The following is a 25,595-nucleotide window of genomic DNA, read 5'->3' as shown; positions in this document are numbered from 1 at the left end:
TCATCTTCTGCTGCTATAGCCCACCTACTTCAAGCTTTGATGTGTAGCGTGTTCAAAGTTGCTCTTCTGCACACCACTGTTGTAATGGGTGGTTATTTGAGTTACTGTTGCCTTCCTGGCAGCTTGAACCAGTCTGGCCATTCTCCTCTGACCTCTCTCATTAAGCTATTTTCGCCCACAGAACTGCTGTTCACTGGATTTTTCTTTCTCATTTATCGCGCACTTCTCTAAACTCTAGAGACTGATGTGAGTGAAAATCCCAGGAAATCTGCAGTTTCTGAGATACTCAAACCACCCCATCTGGCACCAACAATTATTTCACAGTCATATCACTTAGATCACATTTCTTCCACATTCTGTTGTTTGGTTTGAACAAACACTGAACCATCTCTGCATTGAGTTGCTACCACATGATTGGCTGTTTATATATTTGCATTAACGAGCAGGTGTATAAAGTGGCCTCTGACTGTATATTGCACTTCCATAATCTCAGGATATCTCAAGCTTAAGGTTGCATACAAAAATATCATTATGGGCTAAACTCTTTATGGCAGAATGCTGCTACAGCATCATTAACACTGCTCTTCATGTATGCACACAATATTCTATCTAGACAACAATTTGCAATTAATTACTCTACCTTTGATATATCCCAAGATTCTTTACGATGATGGAATAAACCATTCCATTTGAACTCATGAATTTCTAGGGATAGAAGAACATCATTAATATACTTTATCAGCTTACTTTATCATCTTTTATAAATTCTATAATAACAGTGAGATCTGGGACTCCGGTGCAGAGGTTTACTTGAACTCTCCACCTTATTCCCATGGTCTTAATTTTGCAACATTCATTTTTGCCTTGGTCAACAAGATAGTCAGTTTTGTTCTTTCATAATCTTGCATATTTTATATTAGTTTTAAACCCAAATTCACCTATTTTTCTCAAGAAGTTAACCTGTGACAATTGCTCTTCGCTCTTCATAACTTAAATTCCATCTGTTAAATCAATGTCAATAAGTGCTATTTCACCGTCACATTATCAAGAATAATTATCAAACGGGCTCATACAGGTATGGCTAATCGATGCTCCACCATATAGTGAGATCTTCATTTAGTATTACACTGCTTCCTACATCTGTATGGATCTGATTAATGTTGGAATTATAAAGTTAGCTAGTTGGCATTCTTTGTGCTGACTTATCATGCAGTGCGGGAACTTGTTAAATTTAGACAATAGTGATTGCATATGTTCTACTAGTTATTAAAGGCAAGAATATATACGGTAATGGAAAACCAAAGTGGAATGAAAGGGGTGGCATAGAAGCGATGGGTTACAGTGCCAGCGTCACGGGTTCAATTCCTGCCACTGCCTGTAAACAGTTTGTATATTCTCCATGTGAGCTTCCTCCAGGTGCTCTGGTTTCCTCCCACATTACAACAACGGATGGGTCCGTCACATTGGTCACATGGGTGTAACTGGGCGATCGGGCTCGTTGGGCCAAAGAGGCCTGTTACCATGCTGTATCTCAAAATCTAAATCTAGATCTAGAAACCTACCAAGTGTGCTAGCTCTCTAGGGATTTTACTACAGATGTAATTTCTATAATTCATGCCAAGTTGATTATCACTTGCAAAATTATAGTGATTACACATCTGTTTATATGCAATATGAATATCATTGTTCATCAGTTGTTTGAAGCATATTAGCTCTACATTTATCGCGACAACTCCAAACGGCAGCAAAAAACAAACAAATGACTGAAAATTAAATGAATTGTACATTATCCAATAATTAGGCTGGGGTTGAATTGGCGGTTGCTGGGTGGCACGATTCGAAGGGCTGGAAAGGCCTATTCTGAGTTGTAGCTGAGAAATAATGGATTGAGATAACCCCTACTCGGGAATGACCTCAGATCTAGCATCATAGAGAGTTCTGGATGGCTGCACAGTTCCTCTGTGCTTGTGCTGTCATCTGTACATTGTGTGATCTGACTGCCTGTCAGTAATACCTGGGCACTACCATTTCAGAATCAAATGAAGTTGGCTCTTTTGCCATCCTATACCATTTATTGATGTGCTGTCAGATTTTAAATGCTGGCAAGAATCAGTATTGATATAAATCAATAGGATTTAGCACCAGGAGTTAAGTGGCTGACTAGGCCTTCATATCCCTCAGAATGCACAATTTTTTTTTTTCTTTAGCTAGTGCTTTCTCCCTATATCTGTACAATGATATCATCTGTCCTAATACCCATACCATGACATCACCTCTCCCGTACTGTCATGATGTCGTTACTTCTCACAATACCTGTTTGACGGTTTGCCGAGACAGTCTTAGTCAAATCAAGCTGACCTGCTGCATCCGAATCAGAATCAGTTTTAATATCACCAGCATGTCCTGAGACTTCGTGGCAGCAGTACATAATAATAGAGAAAAAAATGTGAAATACAGTAAGTATATATTATATATAGTACGCTATTCAAAGTTCAAAGTAAAATTTATTATCAGGGTATATGCATGTCACACATACAAACCTAAGATTTTTTTTTGTGGGCATACTTAGCAAATCTATAGAACAGTAACTATAAACTATACTATATAATATAAAAAATATAAAGAACTCTGAGGTAGTAGTCTTGGATTAATTGTCCATTCAGAAATCGGATGGTAAAGGGTTCCTGAGTCATTGAGTGGATGACTTTAGCCCTCTGTATCATCTTCCTGATGGTAACAATGAGAACAAGGCATAACCTGGGTGATGGGGGACGTTAATGAGGATGCCGCTGTTTCAGGGCATCAAGCTGATTATAATCATATGCTAACAGCATGGAAAGGTACAAAATCTTCCTCATTTCATGCTCTTTGATTCTCTACACTTGATAAACTTAACTGTTGCTGAAGGCATCATATGTTTTTGCATCTTTGATGGCCAAGTGTTATTCATGAAGGGTCTTGCAGTGGCATTTTCCTTTATGAGGGAGATGTGTTTGGGAATATGCAGTAGGTGAATCAGAATCAGGTTTAATATTATTGAATTATCATGAAATATGTCATGAATTTTGTTTTGTGGCAGCAGTACAGTGCAATGCAAGATACTGGACATTACAATAAGAACTATGTATTAAAAATATGTATAAAAAATAAATAAGTAGTGTAATGTTCATGGATCGGATCGTTGTTTGCTTTGAAATCTGATGGCAGAGGGAATGAAGTTAAAGTGTTGAGTGCATGCCTTCAGGCTCCTGTACCTCCTCTCTGATTGTGGTAATAAGAAAAGAATATAACGTGGGTGATGGGGGTCCTTAATGATGGATACCGCCATTTTAAGGCATCACCTTTCAAAGATGTTCTTGACCCTGGGGAGGCTAGAGCTTATGATGGAGCTGGCAGAGTTTGCAACCCTTGGTGCCTCAGATATGTGATGGGTGTTCGGATAATTGAACAACACCCTTATGGAATTTACTAATTGAGATTTTCTCTGATGCACTGCAGGGAACCACAGAGGCCATAGGTAGCACTATAATGTAATCCTCCAACATTTACTCCACTTCCAGAAAGTCACTGCAGTTTAACCCATTCCTCCCCTGAGCTCGCTCTACACTCCATGATGTTGGAGGCATCAATGAATCATGGCTGAAAGAAGATTATAGCTGGGAGCTTAATGTCCAAGGATTCACATTGTATCGAAAAAATAAGCAGGAAGGCAGAGGAAATGACGTGGCATTGTTAGTAAAAACTGAAATTAAATAATTAGAAAGAGATGACATAGGTATGAAGGTGTTGAATCATTGTAGATAGAGCGAAGGAACTGCAAGGGTAAAAAGACTCTGATGGGAATTGTATAGAGACTCTCAAACAGTAGTAAGGACGCGATCTGCAAGTTACAATGGAATATGGAAAATGCATGAAAACAGGGCAATGTTACAAGTAACGTTATTCATAGGGGATTTCAATATGCAGATAGATTGGGAAAATCAAGTTGGTGCGGGATTCCAAGATGGCGAATTTCTAGAATGCCTACGAGATGGCTTTTTAGAGCGGCTCATGGTTGAGTCCACTAGGGGATTAGCTATTCTGGATTGAGTGTTGTGCAATGAACTGGAATTGATTAGAGAGCTTAAGGTAAAAGAACCCTTAAGGTAAAGTGATCTTAATATGATCAACGTCACCCTGAAATTTGAGATGGAGAAGCTGAAGTCAGATGTATCAGTATTTCAGTAGAGTAAAGTAAATTACAGAGGCATTAGAGAGGAGTTGGCCAGAATTGATTGGAAAAGAACACTGGCAGAGCAGCAATGGCTGAAATTTCTGGAAGCAATTCAGAAGACACAAGTTAAATATATCTCAAAGAAGAAGGATGATACAACCATGGCTAACAAGAGAAGTCAAAGCCAACATAAAAGCCAAAGAGAGGGCATGTAATAGAGCAGAAATTAGTGGGAAGTTAGAGGATTGGGAAACTTTTAAATACCAATAGAAGGCAACTAAACAACTCATTAAGAAGGTAAAGATGGATATCAGACCACTGGAAAACAATGTTGGAGAGGTAGTAATGGGGACAAGAAAATGGCGTAAGAATGGAATAATTATTTTGTATCAATCTTCACTGTAGAAGACATTAGCAGTGTGGTAGAAGTTCCAAGTGTAAAGAGTCATGAAGTGTGTGAAGTTACCATTACTAGAGAGAAGGTTCATGGGAAACTAAAAGGTCTGAAGGTAGATAAGTCACCAGGCCCAGATGGTGTACACCCCAGGGTTCTGAAAGAAGTGGTTGAAGAGATTGTGGAGGCAACAGTAATGATCTTTCGAGAATCACAAGATTCTGGAATGGTTCTGGAAGACTGGAAGATTGCAAATGTCATTCCACTCTTCAAGAAGGGAGAGAGGCAGAGGAAAGAAAATTATAGTGCTGTTAGTCTGACCTCAGTGGCTGGGAAGATGTTGGAGTTGATTCTTAAGGATGAGGTCTCAAGGTGCTGGAAGGCATACGATAAAGTAGGCTGTAATCACCATAGTTTCCTCTAGGGAAATTCTTGCTTGTGAAATCAGTTGGAATTCTTTGAAGAAATAACAAGCAGGATAGACAGAGGAAATTCAGTTGATGTTGTGTACTTGGATTTTCAGAAGGCCTTTGACAAGATGCCATACATGAGGCTGCTTAATAAGCTATGAGCCCATGGTATTACAGGAAAGTTTTTAGTATGGATGAAGTAGTGGCTGATTGGCAGGAAGGAAACTGGGAATAAAGGGAGCATCCTGGGTAGGTCTGTAGTCTAGTGTAGTGTTTTTTTCTCTATGTTGTTTTGTTACGTAGTTCAGTCTAGTTTTTGTACTGTGTCATATAACATCATGGTCCTGAAAAAACATTGTTTCATTTTCACTATGCACTGTACCATCAGTTATGGTCGAAATGACAATAAAAGTGACTTGACTTGACTTGATTTTCTGGTTGGCTGGCGGTGACAAGTGGTGTTCTAGGGGGGTCTGTTTTGGGACCAGTTTTATACATTAGATGTCAATGACTTAGATGATGGAATTGATGGCTTTGTTGCAAAGTTTGCAGACAATATGAAGATATGTAGAGAGGCAGATAGGTTTGAGGAAGTAGAGAGGATACCGAAGGACTTAGATTAGGAGAATTCGTTAATTAATGCCATATGGAATACAGTGTCATGAAGAGTATGGTCACGCACTTTGGTAGAAGAAATGAAAGGGTTGACTATTTTATAAATAGAGTGAAAATACAAAAATAAATTGAGGCACAAAGGTTTTAGGGAGTCCTTGTGCAGGATTCCCTTAAGTTTAATTTGCAGGTTGACTTTGTGGTGAGGAAGGCAAATTCGATGCTTGCATTCACTTGAAGAAGACTGTAATACAAAAGGATATAAATTTGAGACTTTATAAAGCACTGGTGAGGTCTCACTTAGAGTATTGCGAGCAGTTTTGTGTCACTTATTCCAGAAAGGATGTGCTGAAACAAGGGAGGTTTCAAAGGAGGTTCTCAAAAACGGCTTGTCATATGAAGAACGCTTGATGACTCTGGGCCTGTATTCACTGGAATTCAGGAGAATGAGGGCTGACCTCATTGAAACCTGTCAAATGATGAAAGGACTTGATACAGTGGATGTGGAGAGGATGTTTCCTATGGTGGGAGAGAGCCTTTGAATAGATGGGCGTCCTTCTAGAATGGAGATGAGGAGGAATTTCTTTAGTTAGAGAGTCGTGAATCTGTGGAATTCATGGCCACAGGCAGCTGTGGAGACCAAGTCTTTATTATATTTAAGACAGAGATTGATAGATTCTTGATTGGTCAGGGCATGGAGGGACATGGGGGAAAGGCAGGAGATTGGGGCTGAGAGGGAAAATGGATCAGCCATGATGAAATGGAAGAGCTGACACAATTGTCCAAATGGCCAAACTCTGTTCCTAAGGCTTATGGTCTGATGGTCTTATGGTCTTACACCACCTTTCTCCATTGAATGCTGATCCTCAAATCCCTGCCTTCCCTAAACCGGAGCCATGCATGTCGGAGAAATTGCCTCGCCGGCGAAGAGCATGGCAGTGCTGCACTCTGTTTATGTGTCCTCTGATTGGAGAGCGCGTGGCAGGGCAGGGGTTCAGCTATAACTTATGCCCGAATCTATTGCCCAGAGTACTGAGTGACAAAAAGTGAAAATTGGCAAGCTCAGTTGTCTTTACAAGCTTTGTACATCTCCTGAACGTTGGTCTCAGTTGTAAAATAACAGTGGTTGTCATTTTTTGTCATTGGTGATAAAAATTTCCTAATGTGAGTGAAAAGCATCCCTTAGGGATATGTAGCTGCTTATAACACAGGATTCAATGGAAAAAATGGGTTTCCATTAAAGGCACTTTTCTAGAAACACATCCCCTCTGTAACATGGGAATGGCCTGCAATAAATCTTCAGAGAATGTAAGCAGATGCTTTCTCACCACTTACAGTAGAACAACTAAAAGAAAAGGCAATGGGTTGAATCACAAAGCATATGGGCCAGTATCAGTCATTTCCTTGCAGTGTGGCATGCAAGCTATGCAAACCTGTTTCAAGGGTGATAGACAGAGGGGGGACTGATTGAAAGCTAGCGAATACTGAAAGGCCTAGGAAGAGTGGATGTGGGGAGGATGTTTCCTGTAGTGGAGGAATCTAGCATCAGAGGGCACAGCCTGAGAATAAAGAATAGTCCATTTGGAACAGAGGTGAGGAGGCATTTCTTAAGGCAGAAAGTAATGAATCTGTGGAATTCATTGCCACAGACGGTTTGGAGAGGTCAAATCACCGGGTATATTTAAAGCAGAGGTTGATAAGTCCTTGATTAGTAAAGACGTCAAAGGTAATGGGGAGAAGGCAGGAGAATGGGGTTGAGAGGGATAATAAATCAGCCATGATTATATAGCAGCACCAGATGCAACTTTTCTGTTTTCTACATCATGAATTCTCTGTAATTCCCCTGCTCCCTCTAGTGGAAAACCAGTCCGCTTTCAGAGTTATTCCTTTTTTCCAAGTGAGATTGCAAAGTTAGCCCACTCAATCACCATTTTAAATGATAAATAGTTCACATCCGAATAATATTATTCAACTACATTTTAATTCTGGTTTCAGTGTATGTAATTGAGTGAAGCATAATTGTGTACACATTGTATGTACAAAATATTGTACAATAGTGTAAGTATAGTTATCAACACCTTAAAAATGGTTATTAACTTATTTGGCTCTAGTCTTGTTTGTCTGAGAAAATCTGAGAACATTTAACTTGATGCATTCACACTGGCTATGCTAATTCTTTGCTCCATTTTGTTTTACAGGGAATCTGGAGCTGTATACATGGTGTGCCCAATGAGGAAAAGAAGAAGTCTCCAAACTTGGATTTAAACAGCCCTCAAACAAACATTCTGAGGCTGTTTAACACAGCAAAGCCAATGGCCAATATATCAAACCTTAATGCTTCAAGAGCAAACTCTCCTAAAAGAACTTCCAATTTCATTCAGAGAGGGTCATTGCTCCTTGACGTGGTTGACCAAAAGGGGAATTTCTTGTACTCTGACAACAGGCCCTATCAACCCAAGGAGATAGGCTTCAACGACAACACCAGTGAAATGTTAGCGCTCAATGTAAGCCGACAGAAAGACAACCGAAACAATTATATCCTCCAAGGGCAGCACCCATTGACTCTAAACGAAGCAAATCCCAACACCGTGGAGGTTACAGTAAGCTCAGAAACTCCAAAACTTAACTCCAGGCCTAGGCAGTTGTGGAAAAAGTCCGTGGAAACCTTGCGGCAGAACCAGGGATCGGCGGTGGAAAATGTCAACGTGGAGCCCAAGCAACCTGTTAAAAATCAAAGGTACCTACCAGAAGAAATTGGCCATTCCGATATGTCGGACTGTTCTAGCCGTACTACTTCCCACAAGGACCCTGATAACAACCAAAAGCATCATAAGTATAAGGAACCCTTCAAAAAGAAATCCATGATGGCCAAGTACCCCCGAGATTGCAGCGAGATTGAGCTCTCTTATCTTAAGGCTAAAGAAGGGCATCAGCACCATCGGGAGAAAGTGTACACCATTGATTCTGACAGAGAGTCCAATTATCACTCTGATCACCATCATTACCGGGAAAACGTGCCAATTCCTGAAGACTTGGACTACCCCCCAGTGTATCACGATCAGAATGAGAACTACAGGAAACAGGAAGCAGTTCTGCACCTAAATAGGACTCCTCAGCATGATGAGGAAAATGCTGAGAACAAATACAGTCTGTACAATAAGCATTACAGCTTGAAGGAGAAAAATATTTCCCCGGTAGAGTACAGTGATAGGTACAAGCAGCCCACTGCACACTGCCGAAGCTGCCTTTCCAAGCTGCCTAATTACACCACACACTATTCGGTCAGGTCTCCCTATAACAGATGCGATGCCTGTGTACACACGGCAAACTTGTATGACATTAGTGAAGATCACATGTTACAAGAGCCAGTAAGCCCCATGTGCCCCGAAGAATCCTTTGCCCATCACTGGGCCCCTTCCGACGTCTCCGACATGCAGAGAGTTAACAGACTCCGAATCAGCAGGCAGCACTCCTTCGACAATATCCTTGAAAAGCCGAAGGAAGTGGATCTCGGAAGACCTGCCCGGAGTGTGAGCCTGAAAGAAAAGGACAGATTTCAGGATGACCCTTATGCGCACGTATTCAGTATTAAACCCGAGAAACTCTTTAGCACCAAGGTTTCCGTTTTTGACCACCACCTGGAAGAGAGCAAGCGGAGTAAGTCGTTGTATCCTGACCATGTCTCCGAGAATCCATTCTGGCACTCCTTCCGTGAAGATCAGCATCTGGTCCATGGGCGAAGTTCTTCCGACATATATAAACAGTCCGCTGCATCAAAGGCATGCTACGATAATCACTTTAGATCATCTATTAAGTCGACAGCATCTTACTGCTCCCGAGATGGACGAGTTCCTAATGATATGTACATTTCAGAACATATTATGCCTTATGTATCAAGCAGAAATAGTATTTACTGTACTCCCAGGGTTTTGAATTCTTCCAGCAATAGACGTGTCTACAAAAAAATGCCTAGTATTGAATCAGATGTTTGACTCCTCGTTTGTTTGTCTAATTCTTCGTTTAAGCTATTCATTTGCTGTAGCTAATGATGTACATAGTTGCCAACATTTTGAAATAGGAACTTAGGAGACATTAAGGGGCAGCTTTGCCAGATAGTCGTTGCTAACATTGTCTTCTTTCTCCTATTTTCTGATAGATAGGGCTGACTGGCCTTTCCTACTATCTGATGGCAAAGGAGCAACAGAAAAGAGATACATGTTGATGATCATACCAACTGGTTAGCTTTGCTGCAAATGAAGACTCCATAAAATGACCTAGTGGAATTATTGTCTCCCTTTTACGGTGCATTAATCTGTTACAGACCACACTAGGCAGGCCATTGAATCTTAGGACAACACTGGTTATGTAAAGTAAGCAAGAAATAGACGACAAGCTCAATATTACTGTGTAAATGTAGGGAGTTGGCAACTATGCTATTATATGTAATCCAGTTCTGTAACTGCTGAAATGTTTCAATTCAACTGTTTCCCAAAGTGAAACCCTGAGCTAAAGCAGCTAATGGCATACTTTAGAGATTCTGAGAACAAATGGGTCCTCTGGTAGAGTCATAATTTTTTTTCCTTAGAAAATAATCAAAATCCAGAGTGCATAGCTCATCTTGTACGGCCAACCTTCTCAACTGTGTGAATGTATTCTCGGGGAAAGCCCTTTATGAGCATCAATTGAATAGAGTACTATGAGGATTCCAATGTTAAGCATAATATTCCTACAACACTATAGCAGTCATCACATTGTGTAACAGTGCTACAATCGTAATATTTTGAGACTTGTTTTCTATTGTTCCACCTAGTAATTTGTTCCAGCCTTTGTTGCTTACTCAAGTCTGTTCACTTGAAGAAGTTATGGACCAGCAGTGAAAAGATTAACTGCTGAGGAGCAACAGAAATTTGCTAATAAAATGCATGGCATGAACGTTCAGGGATTTTGCATTATAGATTTTAATAAATTCGGGTAGCTGCAAAATGTAATTTATGTGCTGTTAGCTTGGGGATTCACTTCAAATGAATTCTTTAACTCTTCCCCAGATTTGATAGACATGAATTGTGAGCAAATCTGATAGTCCATCTCTTTGCAGTATATTCCCATTGTATTGTATATTTATCATGTAAACTTGAACTGATTATTTTTAATATGGCAATGGGGGTATAAAATATGCCCCTAAGGGCAACAAACATTAGAATGTCACCATTATAGAAAAGAGCATATAATTATTAAAAATAGTATATGTAAGTATCTTCAGTTAACTCTAGATTTTTAACAGTGCTGAACTTTGCTGCTTGATAAGTGAAATATGCCCACGGCTTTGAATAAAGACTTCCATAACTACCAGCACACTATGGGCATTTTGTATGCTGAAAGGGCTGGAATTTATGACTTTGAGTACCAGTGATATGCTTAAATTAGGGAAAGATATCATTCGGCCATTGAATATATCCATTTAAGGCTTAAAGGTACCTGTATGTTGTTTTATGATGTTTTTCACAATATCATGTGAATAACGTAACATAAAAAAGATGTTTTCAGCATAAATAGTATTTCAGAAAGTTATCCCTTCCCCATTTCACTCCAAAGTACCAAGTTTTACTCTGAGGTCTCTATGTTAATTATCTCAAAGGAACATGTCAGACAAATGTTTTATCAAAATAAAATGTATTAGGGAAGTATTATTAATTACTAGTGGTAAATACAGGAACACGACAGCCAATTGATTAGATTTGACTGCAATAGAAACGTTATTTTACCACAGGATGCCAGGTAATTAATTTCCAATCTGCCAGCAAACCCAGGAAATGCTACTTGAATATGGATGTCTTAACTTAATTCACTGGAAATCACATTAAGATTTCTTAAACTTAGCACAGAAAAAAAATTAGAAAAAAATTAAATGATGTTCTGTGATTTTTTAGGAATGCAGTAATCTCAGTGATTGCTAACAGAGGTTTTAGCAGTTTCTTGCAATCTGGTTTTAATGATCGTTAATCTTAATCACTCCCGTTTAGTGAAACCGCTGAGTGGCCACATTGAGTGATTACTGCTGAGAGAGTCATTACTCAGTGAATAGTGTCTTCCCTGGAAAGCAGTTCATGTGTTTACACTGAAAGATAATACGATCAGTGATATGAGGATTTTAAAGCTCTATTAAAGATTTAAATTTAATTCTAGTACATTCCTGGTTTCTTTTCTCTGACACCAGACTTGTGAGAAAGGTGTTAAAAAGGAGAGAGAATACAATTTTAACAATGCTATCATGCTTTTTAATATAATACTGCTTCCCACTCATCACACAATATAATTTCCAACAATAATGCAATTTATGTTGCAAAACAAATTAGTAAGCTCCATGAAAATTCCTCCATTCCATATTAGCAACCTTCCTGGTAAACTGAACCATTACTAGAAAATGCAGCACGCCAATCTTTTTAACATGCAGGCTATAGGCATATATAGAGAATCATTTGATAATGTCTTGTGCATGAAAAGAATACTACCAATTGTTCAGGAATTATGACACTTTAAACTTGTTACAGAAGGAATAGTCTCATATTATATCACTAAGCATTTGACATTACCATGAAACCTGCCTCACATATAATAACGTATTAAAGTAGTTTTTATTTTTTCCTCAATGAATATAATTTCATGATAGGAATTATCCAAGTCTCAGTCTCTTAAACTAGTGACTGAGTCATTCGTTTTCCTTTTGAAACTGCTGTATTTTTTTTTAAATCTCTGCTTTTTAATGATATTCTTTTGTAATAGAATAATCTCACGTAGAGAAACAGCTGACATTACTTAAGAATATCTTGAACAGTTGCCAGATTACTCAAGAAAAGTTTGGCTTTGTACCACAATATGTGTAAATTGGTTCTCATGCAAAAATAAGGAAAGACCTTTCAAAAGCTTGATTATTTTGCCATTACCTGAACACTTTTTATATAAAAGCGTAAGTGATATTTCAGCTGTAAATTGCAACAAGCTTGATCTTTCTATAACTGTATTATAGCAATGAATGTGAAAAATGGTTACTAAAATTATAAACCGTCATTTACATAACCAATCAAATAAAGCCCACCCCATGGTAATTAGCGCAGTTAAGAGTGTAACGAAATATCGTACATTTCTACTGCACAATCCAATTAGTAGTTTCTCATCCCTATCCACGCCCATTCACGCTGGATCTTCCACTTTATAGATAAGTTACAGCAGTAGATTTCAATATATATTTAGCAGAAAAATATTAATTGCTTTTATTATTATTTCCCATTGGTTATTACCTGCTTTAGCATAGAATGATTTCTAAGGTTCGAGAAGTAACATGATATTGTGGAAATCCCATTGCCACACACAGCATGTTTAATTCAGGTACAATAGTGGCTGGCACTAATTCAGTCCCTGGTTTGCAAAATTGGTTTTCTTAGTCAAGGAAATTAAGCTGTAACTCAACATAGTCCAAAACATATTATTGTTTTAATGTCTGTGTCCTTTTTTCAGTTTGTAACTGTTTTCTGCTCTAATTGTGCCCCCTAATTTTTTGTCTTGAAGTGAAGAGATTTTATGTTACCTTGAAATTTGATGTGGGTCACATTCATGCAAGTGACATATTTTAGATTGCACTAGAAAGGAAGTTACACAAAGTAATTCAATAAGATATTTGGCAAGGACTGAGCTTAAATAATTTTAAGATGTATATTTTGCTAAACAGAGTGAATTCAACTTAGTAACCAAAAGTTTAGGTCTGAAATGTTCTTTGGCTGTGTGCATGTTGTCCTCAGTCATAAACTATATGTCATGCTTATCCAATTAACATTTATGTGTAACTTGGACGTGAAAGCATTGGACACACATTTTGCCTTGCTAAACATTCACAATGATATTCTGTTTGATTATTGGTACTAAAGTAATTTGATTCCTGCCTATTCCTTCATTAGATGAGAAAATACTAATTATTACTTTGTGGCAGTGTAGATTTCAAACATATCTGCTATCGAAGTCTGTATTTACATTTGTTTTGATCTTTCTATGAACTCTAACTGTAATATTTGCCAAGGTTGTCTTTAAAACTGTAATATGTGTTTTTTTTGTTCTTTTCCATTGTAGATGTGTAGAAATTACAATTGGAATGGATTTTGAATGTTCAAAGTGTTTACTGCTACAGCATTTGATGTAAATAGGTTGTCAATTGTGCCAGAAAATCTGATGTAAAAATGTAAATAAGTAAAAGTACCATTTTTCTAAGGAAGACTATTTCTGCCACTTTATATCAAAATTAAAACTATAGTCACTTAACTTTCTTTAATACTGTGGTTATTTCAAATTCACTTTTCCATGAAAACAATGCCCTTTATCAGTTCCTGCACTGAAAGCTCAAATAGTTTATACACAATTAATAAATCTTAGCAGTTTATTACTCAACCATATAATTTTAGTGTTAGTAAACTGTAGGCTTGACCTATGTGTAGATCTTATACTGGATGATCACTGAGATTTCCATGTAACCTTATGCATCGCACGGTAAGAAACCCTAGATTTCAAGATCTTGCAACTGTCTTTGACAGATTGTTGTGTAGAAATTGACTTCTTCCTTTCTTATAAAAGTTAATACACTTAAAAACTATCCAATTAGCTGTAAAGTGCCCTGGAATGATGAGAGATTGCAAGAGGTGCAGTATAATTGCTTTCTTTATAGGAAGTGATAAACATGAATCTCATTGGCTACCTGTAAGGAAAGTAGCTACATTTTCCAGTTAAGTGTCTCCTACAATTGTTCTGGAAACCACATTAAAAAAAATTCACATACGCATACATGGAAATCATTAACTTTGTTGAGAAAACTCTGTGACTAATAGACTCAAAATCTATTGACCTCAAACCTACAGTTTCTTTCCCTTTGCTGATGTTAATTTTGCATTGGGATAACTTCAATAATTATCGTTGATTTTAGGGGGATTAGAGGCACTCATCGCAGTTTAACAGATTAATCATGTGTCTTTCCCTCTCATATCTATTTACCAAAGTCAGAAATCTTTTTCATGGATGCATCACAAAACCGACAAGTTAGCCTTAGCAGGATGGTAAACATTGTGTGTGGGCTGTCCTTGAAAACGTGTTGAATAACTTGCTTTCCGCTGCATTTACACATCTCAGGTATTGTGGCACAAGCCAACACGTCAAGTCTAGCTCAGTCCACTTGGGTGGGGGAGGGGTCAGTTTTGGGCTCTTTAAGCAAGTCCATTTCTCCCACAGAAAGCTGCTCAGTTGGTGTAATCTCAGTGCTCTGGATCACTCTGGAGCCCGGGAAACGATGGGACAATGACTTTTTGAGGATATTTCCGCAGCGTGGGTCAAGACTTCCATTCCTCATCAGTCACGCAATCCAGTAACAAATACATATTCAAATACAAACACAAATACATCCAGTTACAAATACATATTCTCACTAGAACCCATGATTATATTCTCAACTTTCTAATACGGATTGTTCGAAGGAAAATCTTAATTTTTCATGTGAGGAAGAAGTAAGTTGGGGTTAGTGGTTAAACATTTGGTCACAATTATCCAACAGTGACTTAATTCTTATATTCCAGGACTGGCCAATGCTGTTAAGTTGCCATTAGATGGAAAGGTTTACAGTTGTTCAACAGGCATTTCCTTCCTGTTGACAAAAATGTAAATTCCAATAATTATCTCTCTTAAGGAATAAAATGGCTAAAGACCATAGAACTACATTTGCAACACCACGCTTCCAGTCTCTCTGTATAGTAACTGACCCCAAACTATAATGGTTCCATTATCTGTTATTGGCTTCTCATAGAACGAGGAGACACAGTGGTGTAATGTCTCAATTCATGCTAAGGCAGTTTCGTTGAGTAGCTTAAATCAATTAGTGAGATTCTGTGTAGCTGCGGTTAAGGAGTGTAAGATCCGAAGAATAGTTGCAGATGTAGGTTTTCAGGCCATTCTTTGGGAAGCAGGGATGACTTCTGAAAATAATGGAAACTTAACTCCCCTTTTCCGAAAATAATTTTGTCAGAGCTATCCTCCCAAAGACTTGCTGCTCCATCGGGACTCTGAATCAGGCCCTGTTAACAAGTAATTAGAAATCCAGCCATGTGTTAATGGTCACAAAGGCCGTTCTAGAACTGAACAGGCTGGAGGTCACACTGATTAGCCCAAAAGGAGTTCAGAGGTTATCTGCATTCTTGTGGGAACTGAGAGAAACTGAAGTCCCCCCTTGATCTTCACAAGCTGCAGCATGGCTCTAGGTCAGTCCTAGTCTGACAGTCGCTTGGTTCTGAATGACGAAGGGTCCCAGCCTTCTCATGGAATGAGGCTCCCGTTTATACTACCGGGCTATTGAAAGTGACACGGAGAGAAAGTTAGCACTATTTAGGAATTAGTGCAGAGCTGCATTTCACTCGGTCAGAGATGCTGATTTTGAAATGACCTGTTCAAATAAAGTTCTGCTCTCATTGGCGGATGTGAGAGACAATCTGGAAGTAAGTGACAAAGAAGTGCAGAGGAGAAGTCTCCAGTCTTTTGACCAGTGTTAATCCTCATCCAACACCTCTGCAAAAGTAATGGTACAAAAAAAATTTGCAGATGCTAGAAATCCAAATCAAAAACAGAAGATCCACAGTAAGTTAAGAGACATCACAGGGGAGAGAAAGGGAGTCGCTGTGAAAATAGTTGATTATTTGGATATAGTCTGACTGGATTTTATGGGATCTTTACTGTACTCCAGATTGAGCTGAGTTTTCTACAAAAATAGTGACTGCAATTTAAAAGTACCTTACACACACACACACACACACACACACACACACACACACACACACACACACACACACACACACACACACACACACACACACACACACACACACACACACACACACACACACACATCTATGGAGATGAATAAACAGTCGACGTATCAGGCCGAGACCCTTCTTCAAGACTGAAAAGGAAAGGGGGAAGATGCCAGAAAAATAGGTGGGAGAAGGGAAGGAAGATAGCTGGAAGGAGATAGGTGAAGCCAGGTGGGCAGGAAAGACAAAGGGCTGGAGAGGAAGGAATCTGATATGAGAGGAGAGTGGACCATAGGAGAAAGGAAAGGAGGAGAGGACCCAGAGGGAGATGATAGGTAGGTGAGAAGAGGTAAGAGGCCAGAGTGGGGAATAAAAGAGGGGAGGAGTGGAATTTTTATTTTGGAAAGTTGAAAATGATGTTCTTGCCATCAGGTTGGAAGCTACCCATAGGGTGTTGCTCCTTCACTCTGAGGGTAGTCTTGTCTTGGCACAAAAAGGTACCATGGATTGACATGTCAGAATGGGAATGGAAATGGGAATTGAAATTAAAATGTTTGGCCACAGGTAAGTTCTGCTTTTTGGTGGATGGAGCGGAGGTGCTCAACGAAGCAGTCCCCCAATTTACAACAGGCCTCACCAGCGTAGAGTAGGCTGTTTCAGGAGCACCTGACACAATAGGTGACCTCAGAAGATTCGCAAGTTAAGTGTTGCATCACTTTGAGGGACAGTTTGGGGCCCTGGACGGAGGTGACAGGGTGTAGCACTGTAGCACTTTGTCCGCTTGCAACGATAAGTGACGGCAGGGAGATTAGTAGAGAGGGACAAGGGAATCATTGAGTGAGCAATCATTGCAGAAAGTGGGGGGGGGGGAAGATATGGAGGTAGCATCCTTTCAGAGGTGGCAGAAAATGATGTGTTGGACGCGGAGGTTCATGGAGTGGTAGGTAGGGACGAGAGGAACTCCATCACTGTTAGGGTGGTGGGAAGATGGGTGAGTGTGGGAACTGAAGGAGACGTGCTGAGGGCAGCATCAATGGTGGAAGAAGGTTAACCCCATTCTTTGAAGAAGGGGGACATCTCTAATGTCCTGGAAAGGAAAGCCTCGTCCTGGAACAGATGCAGTGGAGATGAAGGAACCGAGAAAAGGGAATCGCATTTTCCAGGAGACAAGGTATAGTCATAGGAATCACGAGGAAATCTGCAGATGCTGGAAATTCAAACAACAACACACACAAAATGCTGGTGGAACACAGCAGGCCAGGCAGCATCTATATGGAGAAGTGCTGTCGATGTTTCGGGCTGAGACCCTTCGTCAGGACTAACCAAAAGGAAAGATAGTAAGAGATTTGAAAGTAATGGGGGGAGGGGGAAATGCAAAATGATAGGAGAAGACCGGAGGGGGTGGGATGAAGCTAAGAGCTGGAAAGGTGATTGGCGAAAGTGATACAGAGCTGGAGAAGGGAAAGGATCATGGGACGGGAAGCCTCAGGAGAAAGAAAGCGGGGGGAAGCACCAGAGGGAGATGGAGAACAGGCAAACAACTAAATGTGTCAGGGATGGGGTAAGAAGGGGAGGAGGGGCATTAACGGAAGTTTAGAGAAGTCAATGATCATGCCATCAGGTTGGAGGCTACCCAGCCGGTATATAAGGTGTTGTTCCTCCAACCTGAGTTTGGATTCATTTTGACAATAGAGGAGGCCATGGATAAACATATCAGAATGGGAATGGGACGTGGAATTAAAATGTGTGGCCACTGGGAGATCCTGCTTTTTCTGGCGGACCGAGCGTAGGTGTTCAGTGAAACGGTCTCCCAGTCTGCGTTGGGTCTCACCGATATATAAAAGGCCACACCGGGAGCACCGGACGCAGTATACCACACCAGCCGACTCAAAGGTGAAGTGTCGCCTCACCTGGAAAGACTTTCTGGGGCCCTGAATGGTGGTGAGGGAGGAAGTGTAAGGGCAGGTGTAGCACTTGTTCCGTTTACAAGGATAAGTGCCAGGAGGGAGATCGGTGGGAAGGGATGGGAGGGACGAGTGGACATGGGAGTCGCGTAGGGAGTGATCCCTGTGAAAAACAGAAAGGGGGAGGGAAAAATGTGTTTGGTAGTGGGATCCCATTGGAGATGGCGGAATCATAGGGATCAGTAGGTTTAGAAAAGATGTCAGCCAATAGTTTATCTCCAGATATGGAGACTGAGAGATCAAGAAAGGGAGGGAGGTGTCAGAAATGGACCAAGTCAATTTAAGGGCAGGGTGGAAGTTGGAGGCAAAGTTGATGAAATTGACAAGCTCAGCGTGGAGGCTTGAAGCAGCACCAATGCAGTTGTCAATGTAGCAGAGGAAGAGTTGGGAAGCATTACTGGGGAAGGCTTGGAAGATGGACTGTTCGATGTAGCCAATGCAAAGTCAGGCATAGCTGGGGCCCATGCCGGTTCCCATGGCTACCCCTCGAGTCTGGAGAAAATGGGAGGAGCTGAGGGAAAAATTGTTGAGGGTGAGATGATATCATTACGTCAGCAGGGAGCTTTGCAGATGAGTACATTCTGCAGGTCACAAGCCACTAGTTAAAGTTATCAAGTTGTCTATGTATTTCTATCTACTGGTCTGTATCATAATGAGACTCGGCAGCTCTGTGATCAAAGGGTGACTTGAGCCTAAACACCATGGGAGCATGTTCTGAACTCCATTCACTGAGGAGCAGGGTGAGTCAAGGTTTGCAGGCTTCATAGGAGGAGAAATCTTCAGGATTATTCACAGTGGAGGTGAACATGGGCTGTGGGTCTCGGGTTTCTGGGATTGGAGAATTACAGGGAAACGCAGCACTGAAATTCGCAGCAGCAGGTGCTTGGCTCCTGAAGGAGGTTGTAATCTTTTATGATACTGTATGGATTTTACACATGATAGATTTAAACACTGAACCTCTTATGAGGGAGACCAGCTATCACATAAAATTGCTTCTATTACAACTCTTTAATTAGTGAAGCTTTTCTCGAAGTTGCCCTTTCTAGTCAAGTGCCTACAAGCATGATTCCCAAAAGTGGCGTTGTGGAAAAACATTATTGGAATTGCAATTGGAACTGGTGTATTATTGTCACATCACCAGAGGTACAGTGAAAAGCCTGAATAATGTTTGTACAGATCAGATTAATATTTGTGGTAAACCAATGACAAATGCAGAATAAAGTGCCCCAGCTGCAGAGAAGGGACAGTGCAGGTAGACAGTAAGGTGTAAAGCCACAACAAGGTAAACTGAACAGGAATCAGAATCACTGACGTACCGCATGTCATACAAGTTGTTGTTTTGAGGGAACAGTATAGTGTAATGCATAAATTGTACTATAAATTAAAAATCACAATATTTCTTACATCCTTCATATACACGAGTAAAGATCTTTACATTATGTCTCTGTCTGAATGTGCAATTTATATTAATTTGTAATAAATAGTATGTGCAACAGGACTGTCAATATAACATAGAAATAGAATTGCTTCAGCATGAATTAATCAGTCTGATGGCCTGGTGGAAGAAGCTGTCCCGGAGCCTGTTGGTCCTGGCTTTAATGCTGCGGTACCGTTTCCCAGATGGTAGCAGCTGAAACAGTTTGTGGTTGGGGCTCTTTTGATGCACCTGTCACTGTAAATATCCTGAACAGTGGGAAGTTCACATCTACAGATGCACTGGGCTGTCCGCACCACTCTCTGCAGAGTCCTGCGATTGAGGGAAGTACAGTTCCCATAGCAGGCAGTGATGCAGCCAGTCAGGATGCTCTCAATTGTGCCCCTGTAGAAAGTCCTTAGGATTTTGGGACTCGTGCCAGACTTCTTCAACTGTCTGAGGTGAAAGAGGTGCTGTTGTGCTTTTTTCACCACACAGCCGGTATTTACAGACCACGTGAGATTCTTGGTGATGTGTATGCTGAGGAACTTAAAGGTGTTCTCCCTCTCCACCCCAGATCCACTGCTGTTACTAGGGGTTAGCCCATCTCCATTCCTCCTGTAGTCTGCAACCAGCTCCTTTGTTTTTGCGACCTTGAGGTTGTTTTCTTGACACCACTGTGTCAGTGATGACTTCTTCTCTGTAAACTGCCTCATTATTATTTGAGATAAGGCCAATCAATGTAGTATTATCTGCAAATTAGCAGAGATTGGAGCTAATCAGGAGCAGAATTAGGCCATTTGGCCCATCGAGTCTGCTCTGCCAATCAATCATGGCTGATTCTTTTTTCCTCCTCCTCAATTCCAGTTCCCGGCCTTCTCCCTGTAACCTTTGATGCCGAGTCCAATCAAGAATCTATCTATTTCTGCCTTAAATACACCCAAACGACCTGGCCTCCACAGCTGCATGTGGTAACAAATTCCACAAATTCACCACCCTCTGGCTAAAGAACTTTCTCTGCATCTCTGTTTTAAATGGACGGCCCTCTAAATTTATTATAAAATAATTAAGTAGTGCAAAAAGAGAGCAAAAACTTGTGAGGTAGTATTCATGGATTCATTACTTGTTTAGAAATCTGATGGCAGAGGGGAAGAAGCTGTTCCTAAAATGTTGAGTGCACGTCTTCAGGCTCGATGGTATCAATGAGAAGAGAACATGTCCTGGGTCATTTGACATCAGAAATCCATCTTATTGGACTAGTGAAGCTGTCTTTGAGCCTGGTGATAAGTGGTTTCAAAATCTTGCTACTGTCAACAATAGGCACTTCACCATGGGTATGTGACAAGTAATGAGCTCACAGGAGGTCTATTCAGTGAGCTTCTCCAGAAGCCTTACTCAAATGGTTGGTTTCAGAACGTCAAGGCTGTGCATCAGGAGCACACAGACCTTGTGCAAACAGTGGGAGAAGTGCCTCCTACTGCCTCATCAGTGGAGGAATCTACCACTCTCAAACCAGCCACGTCAAACCCACAAAACCAGAGTGCACACAAGTAATCCCTAATCCTGTGAGACTACCTATGAAGAGGAGGAAGAAGCAGAAAAAGAACTCTGGACAAAAGGAGATGAAGTTAAAAATTGAAAACTCCCAAATCATAATTTCAGATCCAATGAATTATTTTAAAGTTTCAGTCTTAGAGACTAAGAAACACAGAGTCAAAGAGTGTGGAACCAGCCCCTTCAAGCTCAACTCATCGTGAGGGCATTGGGTTTGCTGACTGTGAAGATCCAAACTCAAACAGAGACTTTAAGCCCTATTGGATATAATCTACAAATACTCTCATTAAAGGGAGACTATTACTGTAGCCACTCAATCTTCAAAGTCTAGTTCACTTCCTTTTTTATTCTCCATAGCAAATTTAACCACCAATCTCTCCTCCCTACCAAAGAGAGGATACTTCCAGCTAAAAGAATAGTTTAAAACACAGTTCACTTATCTTCAGTGATTTATGTTTAAATCCAAATAAACTCTTAAAACAAATTTAAAGCTCACAGTGGATTTATATCTTAAACATTTCCAAACACTTATAAAACACAAATCACTTATAAAACATAAAGCATTTCCAAATCACTGCTACAATTCCTATAAACTTATAAGACTTAATAGTGATCCCGATGAACAAATTGCAGAAACTTCAGCCAGAGGAATGGATTCTTGTTCACCCTGTGTTTCATTCATGCTTCTTGATGTTCCTTAACCCATTCCTAATAAGCCTGAACTACTGTCTATATTTATACCCTTTTTCTGCCATTATCCTTCTGACAGTGGAGGGTTAAGACCACACTTGGTTGGAGGAACAACCTGTTTGGGTAGCCTTCAACATGATGGCATGAAAATTGATTTCTCAAACTTCCAGTAATGCCTCCAATCTCCCCACCCCCCACTATTTCCCATCCCATTCTCCCTCTCTCATGTTATCTCCTTGCCCACCTCATCGCCTCCCCCTGGTGCTCCTCCAACTACCCCCCCCCCCCCACCTTCTTCTTTCTTCCATGGCCTTCTGTCTCTTTCACCAATCAACTTCCTAACTCTTTGCTTCATTCCTCCCTCTCCAAATTTCACCTATCACTGGGCGTTTCTCTCCACCCTCACCCCACCTTTTAAATCTACTCCTCAGCTTTTTTTCTCCAGTCCTGCCGAAGGGTTTCGGCCCGAAACATTGACTGTACTTTTTTCCACAGATGCTACCTGGTCTGCTGAGTTCCTTCAGCATTTTGTGTGTGTTGCTCGGATTTACTCTTGTTTGTGAAGCTATAGATATCGAGTACAGGAAGTGTATGAATTTCCCAGAAAACACACAATGCTTTTAGTCACCCTAGCCATCCCCTACACTCTCCCTGCAACTTAAAACTTGTGTGATTCTCTTTTCCACTGACTTGGTGAATAGTGTTGATCTGACATCTTGCCTGTGTTTCTCCTTTCACAAAAGGTGCTTCATCTGCTGAGTATTTAAAAACCCTCGAATTGAAGGACTGAACCCAAGTTATTATCACCCTATTTTTGTTCAGGTTTGGAGGCCATTCAACTGGACATTTTCACTCTTTGAAAGCTAACCACTTTTGTATGAAATTCTACATGCTCACTCGTGGCCTTCTATAGGCACCCGTTAGTCTCGAGAGACCATGGATTTGGGCCTCGGAAAGTTTTCAGGGCGCAGGCCTGGCAGGGTTGTATGAGAGACTGGCAGTTGCCCATGCTGCAAGTCTCACCTTTCCATGCCATCGATGTTGTCCAAGGGAAGGGCAAGGGCACCGGTGTCGTCGCAGAGCAATGTGTGGTTAAATGCCCTGCTCAAGGACACAACGTGCTGCCTCAGCTGAGGCTCAAACTAGCGACCTTCAGATCACTAGACCAACGCCTTAACCACCTGGCCACGTGCCAACACATGGGCTTCTACAATATACTATAAGTATTTCCTGGATTTCCTCTGTACATACACACGAAAGTAGTCCCCAATCTCCCATTAATGCATAATATTTTGAGATCCTATGTTGATTGACATCCTGAACGACATAGATAACTTCACTCACCTGAACTCTGAACAGATTTCACAACCTACAGACTCACTTCCAAGAAGCCAGCAACTCATGTTCTCAGTATTTCTATTACAGTCAGCCCTCCTTATCTGTGGGGGATTGGTTCCGAGACCCCTCACGGATACCAAAAAATGCGGACGCTCAAGTCCCTTATTTAACCTGTCTCAGTACGGTGGTCTTTAGGACCCAGCAGAACCCTGGACTTTATTTAACATGTCTCAGTGCAGTGGTCTTTAGGACCCAGCAGAACCCTGGACTTTATTTAACATGTCTCAGTGCGGTGGTCTTTAGGACCCAGCAGAACCCCGGACTTTATTTAACATGTCTCAGTGCGGTGGTCTTTAGGACCCAGCAGAACCCCGGACTTTATTTAACATGTCTCAGTGCGGTGGTCTTTAGGACCCAGCAGAACCCCGGACTTTATTTAACCTGTCTCAGTGCGGTGGTCTTTAGGACCCAGCAGAACCCCGGACTTTATTTAACCTGTCTCAGTGCGGTGGTCTTTAGGACCCAGCAGAACCCTGGACTTTATTTAACCTGTCTCAGTGCGGTGGTCTTTAGGACCCAGCAGAACCCCGGACTTTATTTAACATGTCTCAGTGCGGTGGACATTAAGACCCGGTGGTGCAGCTCTGAATCCACAGTGTTTCTGTTCACAAAAATAATCACGATCCCGATTGAAAATAAGGTGGAAATAATAAAGCGATCGGAAAGAGGTGAAACGCCATCGGTCATTGGAAAAGCGTTAGGCTACTGTCGATCAACGATCGGAACAATTTTAATGGAGCATGAGAAAGGCCCTGCGCCGATGAAAGCTACAATTATTACTAAGCAACGCAGTGGTTTAATTATTGAAATACGTCTGTTTCTTAAGTGTTTTATATGCATAGAAAGGTAAAATATGTACTATATACTAAGAAAAACATTTGACTAACACTAAATAATACCGGATGTACCTGTTCCGACTTCAAATCCGACTTAAAGACCGACTCAGGAATGGAACTCACTCATAACCTGGGGACTGCCTGTGCTTTTAAGTCATTTCTAGATTACTTATAATACTTAATACAATGTAAATGCTATGTAAATAGTTGTTATACTTTATTGTTTAGGGAATAATGACAAGAAAACATAGTCTGTCCATGCTCAAACAACGAGTGCTGGAGAGAGAACTTCTGTGTTTTCCCGATCCGTGATTGGTTGAATTCGTGCATGCGGAATCCGCAGATAAGGAGGGCTGACTGTATTTGCATAGTTTGTCTTCTTTTGCTCATCTGTCAATTGTTAGTCCTTGTTTATGTATAACTTTTCATAAATTCTATTGTATTTCATTATTTTCCTGTAAATGCCTGCAAAAATTTAATCTCAAATAGTATATAGTGACATACTGTATATACTTGGCTAATAAATTTACTTTGCCTTTGGAATGTCACCACTTCCATTTGATGTCACTAATCCTTTGATGCAGACAATCAGACTTGTACTTCCCTTGACTTCCCTTTCTAGTTGTGCTCTCTCCTTTTCCCACAGTTGTCCAAGAGGCAGTGTCTTCCAACATGGCTATTAGTTCTCCAAGCTGCTAACTAGGCGTGCAAAGCAGCAATCCAACCACAACGTTACTGTATTTGCCCAATCCACTGGAGAAGAATACACTGTGCAGTGGCTTTTCACTGAGCACAGAGAAAATAAATCCCAAGTGACAGCAAACATAAATCAGAATCAGGTTTAATACTACTGGCATATGTCATGAAATTTATTGCAATGCAGCAGCAGTACATTGCAACACCAAATAAAAGACCGTAAATTCCAGTAAATATATATAAATTTGCAAGAAGAGAAAAAAAAATGCAAGAAGAGAAAAAAAATAAGGAGGTAGTTTTCATTGGTTCAATATTTATTCAGAAATCGAATGGGCAAAGTGGACAAAGCTATCCCTGTGTCTTTTAATCTGTGCCTTCAAGCTCTTGTACCTCCTCCCTGATGGTAGCATTGAGAAGAGGGCGATGGGGCCCTTAATGATAGATGCTGCCTTTTTGAGGCATCACTTCTTGAAGATGTCCTGGGTGCTGAGGAAGCTAGTACCCTGATGCCACTGACTGAGTTTTTAATTTGCTGCAACTCATTTTGATCCTGTGTGGTGCCCCCTCCTTCCACATCAGACAGTG

General features: G+C 40.7%; 1 protein-coding gene across 3 annotated transcripts in view; it reads left to right on the top strand.

Annotated features, from left to right (window-relative positions):
* The window catches only part of grin2aa (glutamate receptor, ionotropic, N-methyl D-aspartate 2A, a), a 295,273-nt gene extending 281,337 nt beyond the window's left edge, over positions 1-13,936 (top strand). The window contains exons 13-14 of one of the 3 annotated variants that reach the window (XM_073060333.1): positions 7,828-8,366; positions 9,786-13,936. In XM_073060333.1, coding sequence (XP_072916434.1) covers positions 7,828-8,366; positions 9,786-9,789 — 543 coding nt within the window. In that variant the 3' untranslated portion in view covers positions 9,790-13,936. Of the gene's footprint in view, positions 1-7,827 lie in introns of all 3 variants that reach the window. The other 2 variants (XM_073060332.1, XM_073060331.1) reach the window with 2 other exon arrangements.
* Positions 13,937-25,595: the final 11,659 nt, after the last annotated feature.

The sequence above is a fragment of the Hemitrygon akajei genome, chromosome 11, assembly GCF_048418815.1.
Source record: "Hemitrygon akajei chromosome 11, sHemAka1.3, whole genome shotgun sequence".
NCBI classification, from domain to species: Eukaryota; Metazoa; Chordata; class Chondrichthyes; order Myliobatiformes; family Dasyatidae; genus Hemitrygon; species Hemitrygon akajei.
This window is presented reverse-complemented; position numbering and strand designations above follow the sequence as displayed.